Raw genomic sequence first — 25,511 nt, 5'->3', positions numbered from 1 at the left:
GAAAGTTTCAGTGTAAACCTTAAAAGGTTTATAGAAGACCACTTTGGGAATGTCCATCAGGTTGGGCTTCCTGCCCCACAACCTGATTGCCATCCACCACTGGCACCTCACAAAAACAGTGGCTTTGGCAGAGATGGATCACATTGCTGAGAAGGCTAGGTGAGTTATTCCACAGCACATGCAAATGCTCTATCTGGCTGGGGCCCAGATTTCAAGAGATTTGGACATGTTGTTTCATGATGAGTGAAGGTGATGTTTTCAAAAATTTCCCCAGAAAAAACTAGGAAGGAGTGAGAGAGTGGGCCCATGAATGTGAGGGGCAAGAAAATGTACACTACCTTGGGTTTATCCTGTATGGGACTCACTGTGCTTGCTGGACTTGAGGGAGTGTTTCCTTCCCCATGTTAGGGAAGTTTTCAGGTATTATCTCATCATATATTTTCTCCAGTACTTTCTTCTGATTCAGGGATGCCTATAATGCGAATGTTGGTGCATTTAATGTTGTCCCAGAGGTCTCTTAAACTGTCCTCATTTCTTTGAGGGAAGTTGGATAAAGGGTAGCTTGGATTAACCCCACAGGGGAGCTTGGAGTTGGTCCAGGCCACATGCCAAGGCTGTCCTGAAGGGACAGCACAGGAGCTGGAGTGTTGATACCTCCTGTTCTGTGGGTCATGGGTTCTGTGTTGCTCCTGGGGGACATCAGCTCCTGGGTGCTGCCTGTGCGCACAGGCCAGTGGATTCTTGATGACACTCTACTGTGACTGCAGGAAGAAAAGCATACAGGCAGGGCTCAATTCAAAATGAAAATGTGGGAGCCCTTTTTGAAAAAGCATGGAAAGGTGCCATTAGAGGTACTAAAATGAAAGCTTTTTCCATTCTTCCAGTCTCTCTTCACTTGTCATGGCTTTTGTTGCTTTTTTTTAAATGCCACTATTGAATGCCACTCTAAGTAAAGGAAAATTTAAATTTTAAACGTTAGCATAAATTTTACCCCTTTCATTTCAATATTGTGTGGTGCCTATTTTAAATGCAAATATAAGAGCATTTAACACATGCTAATCATCAAAATTACACAATTTGCATATTTCATTCTTACTGTAGCAGAAGAAAAGCTGCACAAAACTGACTCATCTGCTTTTATTTCACTTCTTGAGGCATGCACATTTTACCAACAGGCCCTACCTTCAGCTTACTGATGAGTAAGGAAGGATTGAAAGAGAAGGAACAATGGGGGCCCTTGTCTTTTTCTTTCCTTCTCTGTCCTCATTTTCAGGTCAGTCAGGTTGATGCCTAATGCAGGGAAGTAACATGAGTAAGAAAAGAACAAGATAGGGCTCTTTGGTCATCTGTGTTTCTTAGAAAACCACTGCCTTCTTTCTGGGTTAGAAGTACGTCTTGTTTCAGATGGAAAGTGTGGCCTGTTGGGGCTGCTGGCATCCTTCCCCGTCCGATAACTCAGCTGGAGACGAAACACACACTTAGCTGGCACTGGCTTTGCGTCTCCTTGAGGGTCCGCTGGAATTCTGTGCTCATGGGAGCGTCTGTGGGAGTAGCAGCAAGAAAGGACAGACACACAGACCGTGTGTATCTCCTCTGTTCCTGTGCATGCTCCGTTGCCTGATCAGAATTCACTTACAAAATACGAGTTTAAAGAAAAAACGCTTAAGACTTTTTAAATGATGACAGTAGAGCATTAAACCCAGCATAGGGTCTTTCTGAACACGGAGTCCTGGGGACCACCCATGTCACACACCGTGATGCTGGCCCTGTGCACAGCAAGGCCGCATGCATGAAAACGGTCATGGGATCCCTGCAGGTGGAGGCTGAGAAAGAAACTTGGAAGCCAGCCCTGCACACAGGGCATTTGTGGGGAAGGAGTCCAGGGCACCCTAAAAGATTTGTTTCTAGAGCTAGAACCCTGGAGCACAGGCCATGCCAGGAAAGAAGCAACAAAAAGAGACAGCAGGCCAAGTGAAGGGAGAAAAGCCGGAGAACTGGTTCACTGGAACCGACTGGAAGCGCCAGGGACGACCCTGGAAATGCAGCCAAGGGTCAAGGAGGGAAGCAAGACCATAACTAGCAAAGGACTGTCATAAACCAGCAGCCGCTGGGATCGGATCCCAGGCCCGAGTGCCCTCCCTGGGTCCCTCTAAGCCTGTGAGCTACCCTCCACGCGCCTGGACTGGGCTCCTTAGAGGAGCCAGCCCTGCAGGATGGCATGGCCTTCCAGGTCCGTCCTATCATTCTACCCTCTTGGTACAACTCAGAGACCATTGCTGGGAGTGAGACAGCATCTTCCCTGCCCTGCAGAGAACAGCACTTCTGCAGAGTATTTCCCAGTTATTTCATCATGGACACAAGCCAGAACCCGGCTACATTGAACATGTGACGTGGGAAGAGGTTAAGGGTCATCCGCCAGCTCGCAGGGCACTGGGTCCCAGGGCTCATCTGTGACTCTTTGCAGTCCAGCAGCAGGAGCCTGTGACTCGGGAGGTGTTTAGCTACCTGCAGGTCTCCTTCCATCACCTGTGACTCCACTGTCCGCGTTAACTCAGCACAGGGGTTTCTCCACCGCGGCACTCTTAGTAATCTTTTAGCTAATAGCGATAATTCTCTGTCTAGGAAACTGCTTTGCACCAGAGGCTGCTCAGTGGCCCCTGGCCTCTGCCCCACGAGATGCCATAACACGTCCCAGCTATGACAACCAAAAAGGTCTCCAGACTTTGCCCACTGTCCCCTGGGGGGCATAATCAGCCTTGGTGAGAATCAACGACTTTGAGCATGTGGGTCCCTGCTCGGTGCCGATAGAAGATACCGCTTTCAACTTCTGCTCTTAGCTGGAAATATTATTCCACTTTTCCATTAGCCTGTGTCAGCCGAAGCATCTGTCACCTTGTCATATCCCTCACTCCTGGGTGTGTTAGTGAGGCTTTAGTGGGTAGTCAGGCCACTTGGTGTTAAGTCTCCATGCTCCGTGTCCATCCAGAAAGTTCTAGGAGCCTTTGGACACTTGTCCAAAGCGTATATGTCCTGAGGCCTTCTAAGATTTTTATTAGCATACCATCCCTTTTCTCTCTCTCTTAGGGTCCCAGATACTAAAATCTAGCAAGAGCTCAGGTTTGTCCTATGGCTTATCTGATTTAATCTGCAAAGACAAAAAAAAAACCCCGTCCTATAAAAGAGCATATCCATGTGTACAGGTGGAGCAGTGGGGCTGGGAGGTAATAAAAAACTTGCCCAAGACCACACACAGGAAGTAAACTGAATTTGGGTCTTTCGGCTGCTAATTGGAGGTCCTGGACTTCTAGCAGTGCTTCTCAACATTAGCGCATGTAAGAATCACCCAGGTGTGTGTGTGTACAATGCAAGTTCCCAGCACCCCACCCCCACCCCCCTCTACCCCCCCCCCCCCCCAACCCCCGCAACCACAGGGACTCAGTAGGCGGATCTAGAGAAGCCCTAAGAATCAGGGTTTTAAAGAGGCGTGTTCAGTGATTCTGCTGCAGGTGGCCTGGGCATCTTACCTGAGAAACACTGAATTCCATCCTGCTCTGTTGAGCCATGACTTCTGGAGAGCTGTTGGGGAGGGGAGGAGAGGAGAGTGGAGCAGAAGGACAAGGATTGGGAGAGATTGAAAGCGTTCCGGGTTCCCTCTCATATCCCCACAGGCTCGGCCGGGGGCCCACCTGGCCATACTGTGTCCAAAACTACAGTCCTCACCGGATGCCCCTTGACTTCGCCTGCTTCTCTGCAGCCAAGGAGCATCTGAATGGCTGGTGGGTCCCCTCCACTCAGGCCTCAGGGGCCAGAACCCAGACCACCACAGCCCACCTGCCCGTCATCCCCAAAGCACTTTCATCAGCTTAGGCTGAGTTATGCGAATTCACCCAGTACTAGCACATCTGTTTGTCCACAGATACTCTCAGAAATCTTTGGCCTTCCCAGGAGACTTTCCTGGAATCTTTGCCTGCCCTGGCTTGATCATGAAACTCCGGGATCAGCCCGGAAGTTGGATGTCTGCTCACTTGAGCTTCAAACAGTCTGGCAAAGGAAGGGTTCCAAGACATCTTGGTATGATGTGTTTCCAGCAAAAAATATTAGCACAACATAATAAGAATAATATTTGGAGGGCCCAGTTCCCATTAGAATTCAGCAAATAAAGCCAGAAGATCTAAGGTTCAGATCTAGTTTAAGGGAAAATAATGACTGAAGCAGGTTTGAATTTCAGATGGGTTTCTCCCAACTCCCTCAAGAGACCAAAGAGAAAACTTGCAGAGAAACACAAAACCATGCTCACTGTACCCACTACTAGTTTGCAAGCAATTGCGTGTCTGCCCTAAAAAACCCCACTGGGTTCACCACCCTTTGAAATCAGTCTCTGTGATGTAACACATCCAGCTCTCTGCCCACGTCGAGGACAGAGTTTAGCGTCTCTGAATCATGACTGCAGTGGTGGTTCTTCTAACCATGGCTGCTGGTGGCTTTGGCTTGTATTTGGTGAACTGCAGCTTCAGGAAAGAGCCAGTCCTTCTCTGTGGTGCTGATCTAGCACAACTGTTGTCTTTAATTGGTCTTCCCCCAGCCCACCTTTTCCAGAAAGCCAAACCCAACTCAAGATTGTGCCTCTAATCCCATGGACCATTGCCAAGACAGGCTGCCCACTCAATGAGCTGGAACCTGAGAAGACAGGCTACCATTTGTGGGGCTTACACCTCTCCTCAGTGTGGGAGGCAGGGTACTGGGACGCATCTTCACTGCCACTGTGTGTTGTCATCCCAGAGCTGGATCCCAGTCCCTAGACGGCTGGTAACCCAAGGGCATACCTTCCAAGAGGATGTCCCATGAATAAAAACCTCTGTCTTTTATGAAGGAGGAAACCTGACCAGTATTCTGTGAGCACCATCTGTGCCTTGAACCAAAGAAGGCCAGATAAGGATCTGACATCTCCAAAGACAGGCTCACTCTCCTTGTCGGATGGGGGATCACAGACCAGACGGGAGCAGGCCACCTCATAACTGCAGCGATGGTGTCTGCTGTTGGGGGGATGTTTCATCAGAACCACCCTTTCCCCTCAGACGAAGCAGCTATCACAATAGCCCACCTCCTTGGCAGCTTGCCAGAGACCCTGACACCTGGAAGGGGCTGCCTTGGACCATATTCTGGTTACTAGATGGGGGATTCTTGACTCAACTTAATACACTGTCATTCTGCCTTTGAAGTCATGACAGTGGGAAGGCCAGGTGAGAAAATTTGGGAGAGCAGCACAAATCGGCATTTCCTGTTAGAAACATAAGTCCAATATCCTTCCAGTGGTAGAGCTGTGAACTTCACCCGTCCAGGTAAAGGGACCATTCATGCTTTATCCATGGGACCTGGAGCAGCAGCAGAGGACTGGACAGTAGGTGGTGGCAGAACAGTCCCTGGGGGTTGTCATACCTGGAACCTGGCACTGGGGCATCTGGTTGATTCTTTGATGAGTGGGTGTCTGGTTGACATTTCCTTGGAAAGACAATGACAAATGGCCTTCCCACTTGTGTCTTAACTGTGGAAGCCAAAGCTTCCACTTGGGCAGGGCTGAGAGATTCAGCAAAATAAAAATACAGGCCACCCAGTTAAGTTTGAATTTCAGATAAACAACAAATAAATTTAGTAGAGGTTTTAGTCTATAATTTTAGTATACAAACTATTTGTTGTTTATCTGGGATTAATATTTAACTAGGGTGGCCTGTTTTTCATCTGTCAACAGTACCTGTCCCAAGTAGTCAGGAGTTGTTTCTTCAGGCCTTGTCATCGACAGTGAGGATGGGGAATCCTCACTTTCAAGGAAAAGCACCATTTAAGCTTACTTCCCTGAGTGTGAGTTCTGAGTCACTGTTTTCTGTCTCTCAGACACGGTAGAATTTTAGGCCTGTTTTCTGTTGTGGAGCGTGAGGACTAATGGCCTGTGTCCGCAGAGAAGGAGTGTCCGATCTCATTCCTATAATGCTTCACGGAGTTAGGAGTTCCTCTCTTTCATCAAGGGGAGGCTGTTGCTGGTTGGGGTGGACAATCGCCTGGAGCTGGAGATGGTAGCGAGTCTAGCTCTGCTGTGATTCCTGGCCCAGAGGGACAATTAAGACATGACCCTATTGCCAGAGCTGTGCCCAGTGCACAAGGGTTAGTTTCTTCTGCTCAAGAGAAAGCAGTTTCAAATATTTTCTTTACTAAGAACAACCAACAGATTCTGATAAAGACATTTTTGTTGGTAGCCATTGATTTCCCTCTTCCCCCATCTTTCCTTCCATCCTCAATCCCTCCCTCCCTCCCTTCCCCCCTCCCTTCCTTCCCTCCCTTCTCCCCCACTCTGTCCCTCCCTCTGTCTCTCTTACTCTCCTCTTTTGAATAGTTGACAACACAGGATAGCAGTGCTTAGAACCTCATAAGAGGTATACAGGCAAAGCCTCCCTCCTACTCCTATTTCTAGCTAAGCTCCCCACCCCCAACTCTCAGCCACATATACATCCATAGACACAGGTAAACTACTGGTGTTCATTTGTTTCGCTTGCTAGAGTTTTTTTTCAATGTGTATATAAGCGAATTTAAATAGACGTCCTTATCCCCCAGCCACAGCCTACAAAACCCACTGACCTGCACCTGCACCATATGCTCTTCTCACTCAGCAGCTTTCCATACATAAAGCCTCTATTCATTCCTTTTTACAGCACCATAGTACTTCCATTGTGTGGATTTATGTAATTTATTTAACCAATTGTTCCTGGTATTTTGCTCTTATCAACGACACTTTACCAGGTAACCTCCCACCATGTTGTTTTTGCACCTGTGCAAGTGTATCTTTATACTTTTTTTTTTTTTTTTGGCATCTGAACAAGTATATCCGTAGGATAAATTCCTGCAAATGACTGGGTCAACACGTATGTGCTTGTGTAATCCTGATAGCTTCAGACAAGTCACCTGTCATAGACAGGGCACTGACCACACTTCCCCCGAGGGTGTGGCAGTCCCTTTTATGACTAGGCTTTGTTGGGAGGAGGAAGGGGTCAGAGATTGTGGGTGGGTATTTCATCACAATACTGGGCTGCCCATCACACTGTGCCAGGTGTCATCGTTGAAATTCTTATACAACCCAAGGAGGGAATATTTTAATTTTTTAAATTATAACTAAATAAGTTAGGCCTCTTTAGCTGCAAGTAATAAAATACCTTTCAACTCGGCTTGGTGGGGGGTAGGTAGCGAGAAAGGAAGGAAAGTGGTCACCATAAGTACAAAGATATAGCTCGTGTTGCAGAAGTGTAGCTCTGTTCCCAGTTCATACTTGGGGAGGGGCTGAGTGAATGACTCAGTGTGTGTGAAGGTCTTTGACTCTGAACTTGGGTGGGGCACAAGGTCCCAGGTCTGGGCAGCAGGGGACAGTATAAAGCATCATGTGGTCCAAACTGGAAATCTGGAGCCTACCACTCTGAGTGCGCTGAGCCACCGGGCAGATAGAACCACAAATAAAATGATTTATTTTTGCCACTTTAATAGTATAACAAGAAAGATGACAAAAATAGAGCAGACACAGAATGAATCTAAGTGCCCAGTAAATCTCCCCTTTAAATCACCCCAGCTGTTTCTGAGGTTATCGTATCACTGTGGCAAAAAATCAGTTGGGTATGAACTGGGCAAATTCTCAGCTCTGAAACTGTTTCTATTCAGCAGGTAGTTTCCTAAAAATTGGTTATCAAAGATGCCTTTGAGAGTAAAAATAATTTTTTTAACATTTTTTAAAACAAAAGCTTCTCTTTCATGAGTATCCAACAACAACAAAAAAAATCAAAATAAAAAAACCCCAAAAACGTCCCACAGATTTTAGGGCTGGCCTATAGAGTATGTTTAAAAGCGATGTATGATGTCACTTTAGGAAAGTGAGCTTTTTTCAATCTAAAGACAAAACGGCCAGGAAAAAAAGCAGCCAAGTCTCTGAGTAATGTTATTGAAGGTTCAGTTTTCTAAGTATGACCTTATGCTAGCAACAGCTCCTAAGTAACAAGAAAACAAGCCAAGCTAGGAAGTCCCGCTTCTACGAGACAAGAGACTCCAAGACGGCAAAGTCTGAAGGCTAATTCTAATTATGCAAGAGGCCTGAGTCATCAACGCCATCAGATCACAGGCAGCTACGCCTCTCCCGCCCTCTCCCTGCAGGTCTGAAGCACGTAGGCGCTCATAGACCTCATCCATCCCACATCTTCCCTTTACGCTCCCTTCCTTCCTGGTTTTCTTTTCTTTTTCTTTTTTTTTTTTCCTTTTATTTTCCATTCTATACAGCATTAGTCAGGGTCTCCATAGAAACGGAAGCTGTGTGTGTATGATTAATTATAAGGAAGGGGCTCGTGTGATTATGGAGATGAGCAGGTCCTAAGATCTGCAGGGTGAGTAGGCAAGCTGGAGACCCAGAAGAGCCAGTGACTGAGCCTGTGTTCCAGTCCTTGTGTGATGGCTGAGAGGCAGCAGAACCCTGGTGTAGTCTGAAGCAGGTCCAAAGCTAGCAGACCCAAGAAGAGCCAAGGTCATGAGTCAAAAGCAGGAAAATGCCTTTGTCCCAGTTGAAAGGCTTTCGGGCAGGAGGCGTTCTCTCATACTCCGGGAGAGCCAGTCTTCTGGCTGTGTTCAGGCCTTGAACCTTAATAGGGTCCTGTTCCACCACCCCTACCCCCACCCCACCCCCACCCCTGATTAGGGAAGGCAATCTGCTTTGCTCAGCCTACTTATTTCAATCATTTCAATTACTCAGCTATTAGCCCCACCCCAAAACATCCTCACAGGGACACTGAATAGTGTTTGACCAAGTAGCTGGGTACCCCATGGCCATTCAAGGTGACACATCAAGTTAACCATCACCGATGCCTTCCGAGTCCTTGCACACAGGACACTACTGCAGTTGCTAAGACTGTGAGCTCTCAGGTCACTACTTCTGCTTCCCATTTCTCCTCTTTTCTTTTTTCTTTTTTTTTTTTTTTTTTGTTCCCCTTGGCCACCCTGGGGTTTATGGAGCTCCCAGGCCAGGGATCAGATCCTAGCCGCAGTTGTGACCTACACCAAAGCTGTGGCAACGCCAGATTCTTTAACCCACTGTGCTGGGCCAGGGATCGAACCTGCCTCCTGGCGCTACAGAGGTACCACTGATCCCGTTGCACCACAGCTGGAACTCCTCTTCTCTTTTCTTTACGGTAAAGTTTCTAGAAAGGGAAATCTGGACTCACTGTCAAGAATTTCTCACCTGTCATTCACTGGTCAACCCAATGGCATGGGACCTCTGTCCCCATCACTCCATTGAAATTGATTTCCTTAAGAAGGTCCGTAATCTAATTGTTGAATTCTGTCCTCTCTTGCTTTCCATAATAGCACAGCATCCTGAATTTCCTCCTACCTCTCCAGCCTCTTTCCTTCTGTGATATTCCCTAGGGGGCCACCTTCGTCTTTTATAACCTCCATCCCCTGTGTCATACACTTCCTCAAAATACCAGCCATACTCCCAAACTCAAACTCTGTATCTTGGAGTTCCCGTGTGGCACAGTGGGTTAAGGATCCGGGTTTGTCACTGCAGCAGCTCAGGTCACTGCTGTGGTTCAGGTGGATCCCTGGCCAGGAAATTTCCACATGCTGCACACACAGCAAAGACAACAGCAAAAATCTATGTCTTCAACATGCACCTCTCAGAGTTCCCATTGTGGCTCAGGGGTAATGAACCCGACTAGTATCCATGAGGATGCAGGTTCAATCCCTGGCCTCACTCAGTGGGTTGGGGATCCAGCATTGCCATGAGCTGTGATGTAGGTTGCAGACACAGCTTGGATTCCGTGTGGCTGTGGTGCAGGCCGGCTGTGCAGCTCTGATTCAACCCCTAGGCTGGGAATTTCTACATGCCTGCTGCAGGCGCAGCCCTGAAAAGCAAAAACAAAACCCAAAAAAAACAAAACATACACTGTTCTTGGAACTGTAGTCTTGTGTGTATAACTGCTCATGGATTCCTTCTCCACATGACATTCCCCACCTGAAACTGGGAACTTAACATATCACATTAAATTCATCGTTTTTGGAGTTCTTGTTGTGGTTCAGCAGGTTAAGAATCTAACTAGTATCCATGAGGATGCAGGTTCGATCCCTGGCCTCATTCAGTGGGTTAAGGTTCCAGCATTGCCGCAAGCTGCAGCATAGTTGCAGATGCAGCTTGGATCCAGCTTTGCCGTAGCTGTGGTGTAGGCTGGCAGCCACAGCTCTGATTCGCCCCATCATCTTCAAACTTCCATTGCCATGGGTGCAGCCCTGGGGGCGGGGGCGGGGGGGGGCGGTGCAGGCGATGCTGTCATCTACCCCGTCTTCTAAGCTTCCACCTGGGGGACATTTAGGACAGCACCGCCTCACCCTTGCCCTCTAATTCCAATCGGTTCCTGTGCTCTAGCCTTTCTACTTCTACTTGCTAAATACCCATCTCTCTGCCTCTCCGCTGTCTCTGTCATGGGCTTAATCTGGACCCTCCTCATTTCTCACCTGGACTGCAGCACGGCTTTGAAATGGATTTCCCTGCACCCCGTTCCAGCTGCCTTCCACTTCCCCCACTAGATTCACTGTGGTTTTTGTGACAAGCAAGTATAATCAAGACACTTGCCTGTTTTCAAAGTCTTCCCCGTTGTTTTGAGGATGAAGGATGAAGACAGTTGCAACAGCTGGGTAGAGAGGCCGTGAACTAAAACAGCGGCAACTGAGATGGAGAGATGCGGGGTTGGGGAGAGAGCAGGAGGTCCTACGGAGCTAGAAGGGAAGAGATCCCATTACTGATTAGATGTCGGGAGTGGGAATAGCGGAAGCACGAAGGAAAACGCCCCACTTCTGAGTTGGATGATCGAGTGAGCGTGGCCTCATTCGCCGAGACTAGGGACCGAGACCTTCCTTCCCTCATGGTCTGTTGTGACCTCAGCAGGACACCTCATCTGGGGAAACAAGGTCTTTAGGAAACTGGGGAGTCTGGGCGGAGATGAGTTAGAACCTGGTAAAGAAGAAGAAATAAACCTCTCTTCTGCCAGGAGGCTCCGAAAAGTTTGCTGGCAAAGACCAGGAAAAGAACCAGGACCATGCGCTCAGCAAGACATTACCTAAGTGCAAAAGGGTTTAAAGGACTCATAACTCTGACTTCCATCCTCATTTATTTCATGAGCATTGCCGTTCCCTTTTTCTCGGTCAGGGTTTTGGCTGTAGTTTGGAATATCTTGCCCTTTGCAAAAAATTTTAAAACACAAATTGTTTTGTTGCTGTGCCTCCAGGGTGCACATAGATAAACCAATAGACAGCTCTTGTCATCTCACTGTCTTTTCTGAGTCTTACTCAGTTAAAACAAAGGAAAGGCTTGTTTGCTAGACCTTTGAAACATACCTGAGCATGTCCAATTCACTCAAAAGCCAATTCCCTCCAGGGATCACTCTGAAGGAACCCAAGTCATTTGAAAATCTATACACCAACAATTGATTAAATTGAGCCAGATCCCCCAGTTGAACTGTTTAGCCAAATTCAGGTATATCCAATACATTGGGGTAGTAAGTCCTCAACACATTTTTCTTCGGCACGGCCAGATGAGATTATTTATTGTTTTACACAAATCGGAAATATATATTTATACTATAACTATGAAGTTTTCATAGGTAACCTGGTTAGAGTCCTGAACAGGACCCAAGAGAAGGCTGATCTTTCTGCCAGAGAGCAGCAAAAAAATCTGACTTTCTGCTCTGCGAGCAGGTGGCTGATGGACTGTTTTATGAAGGGTTTAATTAACTCTGTCGGTCTTGTCTTAGCTACCTACCAAAATAAACTGTGCAAATCCCAACATGATAGAAGGACTCTATCATCAGCTTATCTGCGTAAGGCTCCACAGCCTAGGGAAATGAAATAACTAAGGAAGAGAAGTTAGTAAGTGTGTAGTTTCAAGAGGCCTCTATTTCAGGTGCTGCCAGTGGCCAGACAGTGAACAGCCAGGGAGCCCTTCTGGCTGCTTTATTCCTGGGCCCCAAGTTGTCCTCGGAGCCGTCAGGGGGATCCAGCCGGGTTCAGTGCCTGGGCTCTGCTTGTCATCTTGGTGTCCCCCTCAAGGGGACGTTGCCTGACCCCCTGATGAGGGTCGGTCGTTATGACACTTTTACTCATAAATCTGACCCGGGTGAAGCCCCATTCCCTTGGGACACTACCCAGTGGCAAAAGGGTAACCAGGTAAATGCATTCAATGAATAATGGTCACTACTGATACATGCTTCGTGTCTGTGCCTTTTGATTGAACAGCATTGCATTCTCACCACCACCTCCAAGGCCTTATCTCAAAAGCACAAGCAAAGTGGAAACATCACACAGTATGACAGAGAGTCAGAGATAGAAATAGAGAGATACTAGCTTTGATCAATAATACCTTTCCTGGTATCCCACCCATTATACATGCAGGTAAGAACCTAAATAAGACCTAGAATTGAGGACACATGTTTGTCTGAGCCCTTTGTCTTCCACTTGAGGAAATTGGGGCCTGAAAATGGCTGTGTTGCCCAAAGTCGTACCTGGACTAGAGCCCAGTTCTCCTGATTTCAGGCCACTGATCTTCCTGCCATGTTGTCAGTTGCGAATGGCCCAATGGGAGGTGAAAAAGGTTGGAGAACCTGGCTTATCTTAGTAGCTACCCAGGTCTCTTCCCATCAAGGACTTTAAATATAAGGTTCAGAGAGCAGACTAGGTAGACACCCAAGGAGAAATGGGGAAAATGTAGGCTCAGTGGTCCATTGCCCTCAGTCTGGGAAGTGAAATGGGTTGGCAGGAAACCAGGAGCATAGATTGTCCTGAGGGAGCCGTAAGAGCTGCCTTCCTCAGTTGTGGATATTCCATCCCACAGAAATACCCATCCAACGAGCAGAAGCCCTGCCATTTTTATCCTGAGCCCAAGAGCGCTGCCCCGCTTCTGGATTCCACCCCACCCACCCCTTCCTTTAGGAAGAGATTCTTTGTTTCTCTACCACCAATTCTCACAGACCTCCAGGGAAAGAGTCTACTTCATCATATGTCTTCATTCTACAAGCGTGTATTGAGAACCTGCTATGTACCAGATGGTGAGCTGGGTCCTGGGGAAACAAAGATGGGATAGACACAGTTATTCTTCTCAAGAGCTCATCATCTGGAGGTCCCACGCGTGTATAAGCGCTTGCTCACACATGGGTCTAATAGCCCCATGTGGACGGTGGTCATATTTCTAAACCCCACATCTCAACATACGGTCTGAAAAAGATTGCTTTTCAATCTTTTGATTGAAACTGTCTATATGAACGTCCTTCAAAGGGTTAAAAATTAAATTGCTTTCATAAGTCCTTTAGCAGATTTCCTTTACTGAAAAGAAATAAATTTTATTAAATCAGGCATTTTTGAGAAAAATCTGTGCTCTATGTTCATCAAACGTGTGTTTTTAACTTGTAAAATTTATCATCATAGGCTATTGCAGTTGAAAAGGATCTGAAAGATCACCTAAGCTGGTAGAATTTGAATTTTTTAATTTATTTTTTAAACAATGAAGCCGTTTTGAAAGCCATGTAGCACCAAAATGTCCCAAATATAAAACAGTTAAACTGGACCTGCTTTGGTCCAAGGAGAGATGGAGAGCTCTCCTAAACTCCCCCTCCCACCCTGCCACCCCTGCTCCCTCAGATTTTGGAACTGCACCCCACAAAAATGACTATCAAACTAGCCCTCACATCCCAAATGGAGACCTGAGATCCAAAGAGGGTGGGACCTCATTTTAATGAATTACATCTGCAGCAAGCCAATTCCCCAATAAGGTCACATTCTGAGATACTAGAAGTTATTCGGACTTCCACATATGAATTGGGGAGGGGAGAGGACACAATTCAACATAGCACTGCTTCCTGCACAGTGGGGATGGAGGTCTTGGTCAAGACAAGGAAGCCCCTAACACCAGATCCTTAAGGGAGAGATGTGAGCCTGTGTGAGCCCTCCTGCGGAGAAGTGAGGAGAGAGCGCGGGTGCACAGAGAGATGTCCCTAAGAAAGCAAGAGAGGATGGCGGTGAGACCCGAGAGAGGGATTAGCCTGAGCAGCGGGGAGAGACTTCCTGTATCATCACAAGGAGACAGAAAGGAGAAAGGGATGAGTTTGGATGCAAAAGGATATCCCAATATGGAGGAAGGGAGTCAAGGTTGTTGCTTCAAATGGTCCCAGCTTTCTTGTGAAGCAGGAGGAGAGGTTGCCTACTGAGGCTGACAGTGGAGTTTGGGGTTGGAGCTCAGTAGGTGGACAGGGAATAGAATCAGAGACTTGAGGACAGTGGAGAGAGTTTGAAATAGCCCTGTGCATAATAGACCTTAGCCAGCTGTGTCTCAAGTAGGCACCAAAGAGGATCGCTCATAATTGTGTCAGAAAAATGGGAGAATGAGAGGTGAGTTGACCAGGGAACAGAAAAAGGCTGTCTAACAGTAACCAGGGCCCAGATGGCATTGGTGACCAAAGTTTATAGTGGCACCATCTGCAGGGTGTGATGTTTTTCCAGCAGTCCTCAACAGCTGGGAGATTGGTGGAGAGAAAGTAAACAGTTGAGTTCATCCAGGGCTGGGCTTTGCCCAGGAGGGTGCACTAAAAGGACAAAGGGACAAGGAGGCTGAGGCTGTCAGCAAGAGGAGGGTCAAGTGAGGAAGCTCAGGGGCCTAGGTGTGTAGCAAAGGAAGGGAGCAGTGAGCAGGCCATGCCTCTTTTTGCACATGCTTCTTGCTTCCTGTTGAACAGAACATAGTCACTGCTGCCTCCTGGAGAAACAGATGCTGCCAGATGTGGCCCACTAATGAGCTGTAAGCCGATGGGCTCCCAGCTGATCTTTCTCCTCTAGGGTGGTCCTGACTGGCCCCAGCTGAATAACAGCAGTTTGTACCCAGCACAGCCACAATGGTTAGCGTGTACTCTGGGGACACATACCCCTATGAAAGGATGAAGTCAACGCCAGCTGCATCCCTGGTGTATTGGTTCACCGTCCACATCGCTTTGCTAATCCATGTGTTATTTTTAAATGCCGTACGGGCCAACCCTGTCTGTTTGGATTTTATTACTGTGATTCTTCCAAAGGCACCGATTTTCTCTTAATATACATCTACCGACATTAGTAGCAGTCGACTCAGAACTCCAAGTTACTAGAATCACTTTCATATGCTGAGATATAAAACAATGGAGGAAAAAAACTTTTTAGTCATGTACTGAAAATACTCCCAGTACAGAATGATTAAAACTAAAAACAAACACCAAACCTTGTCAGGAGCAATGGAAATTCTCATACCATTCTGGAGAGAATATAAATTGGTACAACCACTTTAACAGTCTGGTATTTTCCACTAAAATTGAATACACGCATGTCCCTAGTCCAACAGTTCCATTCCAAGGTATGCACACAACAGAAATCGGTAAACATCTGTATAGCATTAATTGTTCATAGTGGCCTAACACTGGAGACAACTCAATTGTCTATCAACATTACAGTGGAAGGCTATCCATACAATGGAATACTATACAGCAATGAACTGACAAGCTACACCTATAGGCAAAAACATAGATGAATTTCACAAACATAATGCCGAGTGGAAGAAGTTAACATAAAAGAGTACATCCAGTGTGATCTGTCTATTCAGCGTTCAAAAGCAGGGACTAGTGACTAGTATACAGGAAGGCAGACTTCAGTAGGTAGAGTATAAATAGGGAGAGGATTATCGTAATAGGTAGGACAGCTGCCTCTAGATGGGCTCACCACTAACATGTGTGGGGCTTAGATGGAGAACTGTAGGTCATAACCCCAAATATTTAACAGTTGTAAGTTAAACTAACCCTCTATTAAGTAAAAGATGTTCTAGGGAGTTCCCATTGTGGCTCAGCAATAACAAACCAACTAGTATCCGTGAGGATTCAGGTTCAATCCCTGGCCTTGCTCAGTGGGCTAAGGATCCAGCATTGCCATGAGTTGTGGTGTAGGTCGCAGACATGGCTCGGATCCAGCATTGCTGTGGCTGTGGCGTAGGCCAGTAGCTGCAGCTTCAATTTGACCTCCAGCCTGGGAACTTCCCTATGCCTTGGGTGCAACCCTAAAAAGACAAAAAAAAAAAAAATCCAAATAAAAGATATTCTATCCTCCTACCTTGACAAATATATCTTCATGGCAACCTGGAAGACCAGGGACCTTAGACTTCTTGGACACCTTAAACTTCTCTCTGGAACATGTGACCCAAAAAGAAGCAGCTCCCAGACCCTCAGGCCTCCATCTTCTCCTCCCATCCCCACTCCATCCAGCACCTCAAGGGCCTTGTGCTCCAAGGGATATTTGGGGATGTGGTGTGTGTGTTTCTTTTATGGGCTACAGTTGAAGTATCTCAGAAATTTCACTAACCTTCGTCCACAGCAGCCTGCAAATATCCATCCCTAGGCTGCTCCTCAGGAAGGTGGACCTGGGGAGGAGCCCCCCAGGAGTGGGCTGGGCATCACTGGGACAGGGAAGCCCAATGCCCAGTGCTTGGTGCCTTGCCTAGAGTCATGGACTCCAGGTGGACATGGCCTCTTGGCCCCAAGGACCCTTCTCCTCTTGGAAAGGAACATGGCTGGAGGAGAGCCAGAAGCCCCAAAGCACAAGTCTAGCACGAACTCCAGCTTGGGGCTCAGGGCAGTCCTGCCTTAAAGGGAAAAGACGGTTGTGTTAGGAAGGGACTGGCAAACTTCTGGGGTCCTGGCAGTATGCTAGGTCTTGACCTGGGTGATGGTTACATTTATAATGATGTATTAAGCTCTACATTTGTTTTATAGAGTGTTCTGTATGTGTGTTACATTTCACAATAAAGAATTAATGAAATCTCTCTATATGTATTTTATTCCCAGTGCTGCGGTTTATGGGATCCCCATAGACAGCTCAGCTCGGAGGGGTTGCCTTTAGGCCCAGACACCTTGGGCAGTTAAAATGCCTCAAGGTGTGAGGACCTGAGGGGGAGTGGACAGATGCTGGAGACACAGCAGCTGTCCCTGCTGCCTCTCCCCTGTCCAGACAGAGACCCCTGAGTGACGTGGACGGACGCGGGCAGAGCAGATGAGTCATGGGCCCATGGCCTCTTGCCTAGCCACTGCAAGTGCCCCCCCGGGGTGGGGGGCATTCCTTTTCCTCCCTCCTCGCCAAGATCATAAATACTGTGTTTATCAAACCGAAATTACAGGAGGCTGCTCCCGCCCTCATAGAAGTGAAAGGAAACCAATCCCGAATTCTCCTCTTTGGAAAGCAGCTCTAGGAAGACTTCCCCTCTCCATCAAGGCAGCTGAGTGGGTTCATTCCAGATTGCTGAGCTTCTGCTTTGTCCCAGACACAGTCCTGACTTTTTTGCTCCACATTTTAAAACATCCATTTAGTTTTGATTTTTCATTCTTGATAGCAAAAACACTTTCCATCTACAAAGATTCAGATTCCTGATTCTCAGGAAGATTTCCAAGTGCCCCACATGGTTTAAGCATCAGGGTTTTTCTGAGATATTTCAACTGCAGTCCATAAAAGAAACACACACACCACATCTCCAAACTGAACTTTATGGCTGAGAGATGATGAAGGGGAAGTGAAAAACTGGCCAGTACTAACCAACCAAAAGCCCAGGCAGGTTTTGGTTTTTTTTTTTTTTTCCCCCAAAAAAACAAATTCTGAGCTTTGCATCTGAGCTGTTTAAAAGCCAGATTGCCAAAGTACCCGTTTTCCTCATTTGGGGAAACAAGGAAAGCATATGACTCCAGGGACCTTCATAAACTGCTGATTAGAAGTAGAACCAGGCACATTTGGTGTTTTCAAAGTCAGTGGAGCAACATAGTAGATTAGTGTAAAGCAAGAGGATGAGGCAGTAGGATAGAGGAGTAGAAAAACAAGTTAAATTAATGACAGGACTAGAGTTGTAGATTATAGACAGTGAAGGAGAACTCACTTCCACCATTTTGCCCCAGGAAGAAACACCTGACAAACATCTTCCCATTGCTCGGACTCCACCCCAAAGTTACCATCTTCCTCCCTGTGCCCTCACCAGACCCGCTTCGTACTCCACCAGAATAGCTGTAACATCTTACGGCCCTGGATGGTTTGGTTTGCCCTCCTAGACTTTCGGCTCCTTGAGGATGGGCCATATTTTATGCATATTTGAAGTTCCAGCTAATGCATAGTAAGAGCTCCATAAACCTTATCTTTGCTTGCTTGAATGAATGATGGATTCCACTCACGAGACTATGGATTTGGCTTTTCCAGCTGCTACGATGCCATCCTTACGTGATGAAAAGCATCTCAGCCTCTGCCAGAGTTTACCTACTATTTTTAACTTCTCTTTTCAGGCTCAGGAAACTATGCATTCCTTAATGCCATACACTGGCCTAAGAACACCGTGTGTTCGTTAAGGAGAGGTATGAAAACCAAGGACCTGGTCAGCCGACTAGAACCCTGGAATCGTCCTTTTCAAGACCTGGTGCTCCAACATTCCTTGGCTTAACAGAGAGAAGCACCTGGGAAAATGTGGGCAAGGGTGAGTAGCAATGAGAAAACCATACATTTCATGCACGTCCAAATCCACTCCGGGAATTGATTCCTTTGAAACAGTAATACAAATGACATTCCCTTCCCACCCAGGATAGCAACTAACCCTTGAAATTGAAAGGTTGATTTTAGGCTTTTTGCTGTGTTAAGTGAATCATTTTACATGGATATGCTGATGCCCGTGGGAAATCCTCTTCCATTCAGAAATCTCAGGGGAAGCAGTCTTCTGGGATAGAGGTAGACTATTCCTCCCAGTAGAGCTGGTGCCCAAGCAAGTCTGGAGGTTACACTTCTGAACTATCTGGAAGCTGATCACCTAGGTTGCTGACCAGCCGGTTCTCTGGTGATTCCTTTTTCTCTCTGTCCAACCTCTAAACCATTCCTTTTCCGCTCAGCCATTCCGCAGGAAAACCAGCGTGGTCTGGGGTGGAGGTTAGGGTCAAAATAGTCAACTCTCCTATCTAACTGAGGCTTCCTAAAAGCTTGATGGAAACTAAGTGAAAACATGGTCATTGCATCTGTCATTTGACTTGCAATGGAGGCCAGCCGTGTGGCGTGCGTGGTGCCACTAGGAGCAGACCTGAATTTAAGCCTCACTCTTATGTGACCGTGAGCCACTTACTTGAGACTTTTGAGACTTTTGAGACTTTTGAATCTGTTATCAAATTGATAAAATGGTGATAGGAAGATTGTCTCAAGATTGTCTCACATAGGAGTTCCTGCAGTAGCACAGTGGGTTAAGAATCTGGCTGCAGTGGCTCAGGTCGCTGAAGAGGCCTGGGTTTGATCCCCAGCCGATTGTGGTGGGTTAGAGACATGCTGTGGCGTAGGTTGCAGCTGTGGCTCGAATTCGTTCTCTGGCCCAGGAACTTCCATATGCCTTGGACGTGGCCATAAAATTTTCAAAATGGAAAAAAAAAAGTGCACGTAAAATAACTTGTGCTCAAAAGTACGAAGTTAATTCTTTATGTGTTGAGATCAGTAATCTGTTGTCTGTGTCACATGGAAAACTAACTATCACACAAATAAGAAGGCACTGGGCAGCCAGTCAATCCAAAGAGGGCCCTTTGCATTTACAGGAGAAAGGGTGTCAGTTAAGCAAAACAACAAATGTTGCCTTAAAACATTTTGGTAAGTGATAAAAGGATTTACCTAGAAGTCTTTAAAACTAGGTAGATTGTCATATCATTATAACATTTTAAAGTAATGATCTCTTGGGAGTTCCCGTCATGGTACAGTGGTTAACGAATCAGACCAGGAACCACGAGAGTGCAGGTTCGATCCCTAACCTTGCTCAGTGGTTAAGGATCCGGCATTGCCATGAACGTGGTGTAGGTTCGAATCCCACATTGCTGTGGCTGTCACGTAGGCCGGCAGCTGCAGCTCCAATTAGACCCCTAGCCTATGTCTCGGGAGCGGCCCTAGAAAAAAAAAAAAAAGGCGAAAAGACAAAAAAAAAGGTTAAAAAATAAATAAAGTAATGATCTCTTTAAAAATAACAATAATAATAACCTAGTCCTAGGATTCCCACATTTTGAGGCTTCAACCAAACCAAGGTGTGCATTCAAACCAGAGCAAGTTACATTTCTTTGTGATTTCTCAAGTTACTCAGTGTGACTATCAATGTCTTAATGAAAAATGAAACAAAAATCATCTCTTCTCATTTTTTCTACCTACTCAGCCAGTTTTACTAAACTGAGACCAAAAAAAAAGGAAGGAAGGAAAGGGGGGAGAGAGAGAGAAAGAAAAAGGGAGGGAGGAAGGGAGGAAGGGAGGAAGAGAGGAAGAGAGAGAGAGAAAGAGAGAAAGAGGAAGGAAGGAAGGAAGGAAGAAAGAAAGAAGAGAAAGGAAAGAAAGGAAAGAAAGAAAGGAAAGAAAGAAGGGAGGAAGGAAAGAAAGGGTAAAGAAAGAGGGAGGGAAGGCGGGAGAGAGCGGGGGAGGAGCGCATTCTTTAAAGCAATCAGCCTTTCATGTCTTTGGCGTCCCTGCAGTCAATATTAGGTCTGGGGTGTTTCAGAATACATGTGGCTTCTCAACTTCTGGTGCCTTAGACCTGAAAAGCAGACAGTCCTACCAGCTGGAATCCTCAATATGCTTTCGAATGATCTATGTTCAGAGTCCAAGGACCCTTTGCGATCATTAATTCCATCACTTCTGGGTGGTTTTTTTCTCATCATTGAATTTTATTTAAATATTCCATACACGCCCTACACACACACACACACACACACACTTACGCGTAACTTTATGCTAAACTAAGTAGAATGTATTTGGCAAGGATTCGTATCACCTATTAAGAAGGAGCATTTGTTTCCTGATGTCTGTGCTTCCTAAGGGTGTTTCTGTTGCTCTTTGGGGGGGCAGTGTCCTGGTTAAAAATGTGGCCCTGAAGCCATATTGTCAGATTTGGATCCCAGCCCTGCCCCTGACGTGTAGTAGGATTTTGAACAAGTGACTTAGCTTCCCTGAGCCTCACTTTCTTCCTCTGTACAATGGGGATAAAAATAGCACTTACCCTGCGGGGTTATTTTGATGATTAAGGATGTAAATTGTCTAGAATTGTGTTTGATACGTACTGAGCCCTTGATAGATGCTTCCACTGAGACCTGGAGTTCCGCAGGATAGAATGAAAAGAAATCACTAACGGGAGACGGAAGAAGCAGAGTAAGGAAAGGCCTGGAGAGAAGGCGCCTCCGGGAGTCGGGCTTAGGCTGATGGTTCTCCTGAGCCTCCTTGTGCTGTGATTTTCTGAAGTCCTGCTTCACGGAGGCTCCAGGAGTAACAATAAAGACACCACGAGGGCAGGCCGGAAAAATTACTGGGGAAAACCTGTGCTAAACTCATAAATACTTTGAAAACGAAGCCCTTTACGAAAAAGCTCAGCAAATAACAGCAATCCCGGGGGCGACCGTGCAAATATCAGTGCGATGACAAAGTGGAGAGCCCTGCTCACAGCTGGAGAGAGGGCCACCTGAGTGCTGCCCTCCAGGGGGAGTCAGTGCTCGGAGGCAGCTGGTGCAGCCCCTGAGGCCCCGGGCACTCACCTCCCTAGCTCGATACCCGCCGACGTGGGGGTGTTTACACCACATAGGTCGGCAAAAAACGGCCAAGCAGGGCTGCTTCATTTTGCTTCCTTTTCAGAAAGTTGGTAGCTAAATACTCCCCAGTGGGCCGCTGGGGAAGATGAAAGGCTGGCTCGGAAACCTGGAAGAAAAACCTTCTAAACGGCAAGGCTCTTTCTTTGGCGTCCCTTCCTCTTCCCCTTTGTGAAGGCAGGAAGCTGGCAGTTGGACGTGGCCTGTTACGCTTTATCTGAAGAAGGAAAGCCATTCTGAAGTCCTGCTTCACGGAGGGCCAGAGAAGTGTTGATTGACAGAACTGAACGGCATGTCCTTTTTTCGCATTAAATGTAGGTTCACTTCAGGTCCAAAGTAGATGTCTGACTGTGGATTTATAGGTTTGTGATGAGTGTCCTACAAGGGAAAATGCAATGCAGTGGGGTAATTTATATCCTCTTTTCTTAACCCCTAAAAATAGAATTAGTCTGACACGTTTCAGAGAATATGTGTAAACTGTTTACTGAGAGTTATTACGTCACCTCCTTACACCTGAGAGACAATTTGATCTGTTCAGACTTCTGGGTTTTTCCTTGAGAGAAAAGATGAAATGAAGAAGTCTGCCTTTCGTCGTCTGCTGGGGCTGCCGTTGCAGGGAGCCCCAAGACCAGGTGACTTTAACAGTGGCAATGTGTGTCTCCCGGTCCAGGAGGCGCAAGTCCAAGGTCAGCTGTCAGCAGGGCTGACAGCTTCGGAGGCCTCTTCTCCCTGTGTCCTCGCATGGTCTCCCCGCTGTTTGTGCCTGCATCCTAATCTCTTCTTATAAAGACACCAGTCCTATAGATTAGGGTCCACTTTTTTTTTTTCTTTTTTGCTTTTTAGGGCTGCACCCACGGCATATGGAAATTCCCAGGCTAGTGGTTGCATTGGAGCTGCAGCTGCCAGCCTACGATACAGCCACAGCGACTTGGGATCTGAGCCACATTTGCAACCTATACCACAGCTCATGGCAACGCTGGATCCTTAACCCACTGAACGAGGCCAGGGAGCAAAGCCGCATCCTCATGGATACAAGTCGGGTTCATAACCCACTGAGCCACAGGAGGAACTCTCTAGGGTCCACTCTAATGACTTCTTTTAACCTGAATCACCTCTTTAAAGACCTTATCTCCAAGCACAGTCACATTCTGAGATATGGGGAGTGGGGACTTCAACATCACACACGAATTTAGAGCACGACACAAGCCTGTAACACTGCCTAAACGTAAGCATCGTTTATCCACAGGGAAAATTTGATTTAACAGCCTCAGAGGTTGGGTTCCCAGAGAAGCAGCCTCTGGAAGACCGGAGACAGGTGTGCAGGAGTTCCTGGGCAGGGCTCTCAGGAATACACAGAAGCAGCAAAGGAAGCAGGATTAGGAGAGCGAGCGCTGGGCCGCAGTGCAGTCACAAGAAAGGCCCCAGCTAATCCCACGTCCCTCGGAAGCTGGGGTGGCCCTTCAGAGTTGGCAGGAACTGAGGTGAGGGGGCGAAGCAGTCACAGGATGTGGGCTGCCCCAGAGAGGAGGCCTGGCGTACATGAGGGGCTGTCTTCAGCTGAGGACAATCTCGGCAGGACTTGTTTGAGGACAGGTCTTCAGGCGCTGACAGAATGATTGCTCAGCCTCAAGTGGGACCCCTGGTCAGTGTACTGCAACGTCCATGGCACTACAAGTGCATGGAAGTTCCCCAAGTAGAAAGAGTTAACCGTTATCGTCTTAAGAAGTTTCTTATAATGTCTCTTGGGAGGTTAAAAGGTAACCTCTTATGAACCTTTTAACATGGAGCCCAATTCTGACCCCAAAGGGAAAACCGCCGGCAGAATGGTCAGTGAGTGGCTAGGGGGAAAAGGATACTGTTTGGACCCGTTGAGGTCTGGGTTCAAATCTCTGCACCACTCTTTACTAATATTTCTTACCCTCTCTGGACCGCCAGCTTCTCTGGAAAATGAGGATAATACCAACTCTGTCAGGCTGTTGAAAGTTTAAACTAAAAACATATACTTAGAGCCTCTAGCACAATGCTTGACACAAAGGAGGCATTCTCAAAAGCATTAGCCCCTTCCATTTCTTTCAGCAGATAGTTTATTGTTAGTAACTGGTGATAAACCGGAAAGAGAGGTTTGAGCTTCTAACTTGAAGGAGGATGTTTCTCAAACGCTGATGTGACCTGAAGATGCCTGAGGACCTTTCTTTCTGCGGAACTCACCATTACTGGTTCTGCCGCCGCGGACACACATGTCACGTCACAAAGACCTCGCCCCCTTCCACAAATACCAAGCCTGTTCCAACACTGAGACATGCATATATTATGTCAGTTACCTACTCAAACCAGTCCTCCTTTTCAAGGCGTCGTTTTATCGAGGTATAAATCACTGCTACAAGGCAACTTAGTGCAGACAGAAATTTTACTGGGGGACGTAGATCCCCAGAGCTTGTCTGGAAAATGGGAAGTATATTCCAAGACGAAGTGTCCTGCAGTTGTAAGAGGTGCTGTGCCGGCAAAGAAGCACGTCTGGACAGAGATTTAACTTTCTCATGTAAATCAAGTAAAGTTGAGCTCCCCTGGATGGGATGGCTGAAGGCTTTTACTGTGTTTGATTGTGGGTCACAACGTCCAGCTGCCTCACAGAAATTACACTGTCAAAGAGACACCTGACCAAGGTCCAGAAAGCAAACAGAAGCTGGAACACAGAAAGTGACCCCTGAGCTTGGACAAGCTTCCTTAACCCTACCAGTCGTCTCCTCTGATTTAACATTGGGCCCCCTGGTTTCCCAATGCCTTCTGTGGCTTTCTTCTCCCACAGAGAGGCCTTATTTATTCTAAAATATGAAGCTTTGGGGGTTTCTTGAAAACGGTACTTCCCCTCGGTAGAAATAAGTCAAGATGAAAATTCTATCTGTGGGAATCCGTTCTGACAAAGGATTCAACTAAGACCATGGAAAGAACAGTCTGTTTCCCCCAGATGATCAGTAGCCATCAGTAGCAATCATTTTCCATCTGGAAAAAAATACTTCTCAAAGCTGCACAACGCAAATATCACAATCGCTGGGAAGTCCAAGATGACTCTATAACCGCCATCTCCACACAAAATCGCAAGTGTGGGAATCGGTGAGCTCATACACAGAGTCACCATTACACTCTGAGGAGCCATTCACCGCCTATCCTTTACCTCTTATCCGGAGCCCTCTCTGTCTTTTCACTGGCTCTTTGAGAGAAGCATCTTTGAGGGCGACATCCACGTAAACAGTGGGTTTACATCTCGTGCTTCCTTCTGAGGTTCAAGTCTCTTTCTCTGTCTCGTTCTTGCCATTTCTTAGACAAAGCATTTTGCAGCAAGTCAGTATAAAGCTGCAGTGAGCTGCAGTAACAAGCAAGCCCTGTAATCTCCCTGGTTTAGCACAGTATGATTCCATCCTCGCTCCTGTGACAGTCAGTGGCTCTCTTGGGCAGCCATCCTCAGGAATTTGGATTTTCCACCATCTCAGAGTCCCTCCCTTCTAGCAGCATCGCTAAGAAGAAAGAGGGAACAGGACATTCTAGGGAGCAGGCCAGGAAAGTGGGGAAATCACTTCTACCAACAAGCTACTTCCCAAAGAAGGCTGAGGAATAAGAAGTGCAAAGATGATAATAGTGCATGCCTCGGAGAGTCCTTAAATGCCCCCTCGCTTCTTTCAATCCCGTCAAGTTTTTTACACGCAGCTAATCAGTGACAGCTCCGTTCAGTGCTGGCCAAGAGGCCTCCTGCCCACTCCCGTTGCTTCCAATTAATGTATAAAAGGGCTCATAAAATCTCAAGATACAGTTGGAGCATTGTTTCTAGAACCTTCT

At 46.9% G+C, this 25,511-nt stretch overlaps 1 protein-coding gene across 2 annotated transcripts in view; it reads left to right on the top strand.

The window, feature by feature from the left end:
- Window positions 1–25,511, top strand: part of NEDD9 (neural precursor cell expressed, developmentally down-regulated 9) — a 286,215-nt gene that overhangs the window by 158,722 nt on the left and 101,982 nt on the right. For both annotated transcript variants that reach the window (XM_047795755.1, XM_047795754.1), the window contains one exon: window positions 18,387–18,574. In XM_047795755.1, the coding sequence (XP_047651711.1) occupies window positions 18,563–18,574 (12 nt within the window). In that variant the 5' untranslated portion in view covers window positions 18,387–18,562. The remainder of the gene's footprint in view (window positions 1–18,386; window positions 18,575–25,511) is intronic.

Source organism: Phacochoerus africanus, chromosome 9, assembly GCF_016906955.1.
Source record: "Phacochoerus africanus isolate WHEZ1 chromosome 9, ROS_Pafr_v1, whole genome shotgun sequence".
NCBI classification, from domain to species: domain Eukaryota; kingdom Metazoa; phylum Chordata; class Mammalia; order Artiodactyla; family Suidae; genus Phacochoerus; species Phacochoerus africanus.
Note: the sequence above shows the minus strand (reverse complement) of the source record. Positions and strands in the feature narration are given on the sequence as shown.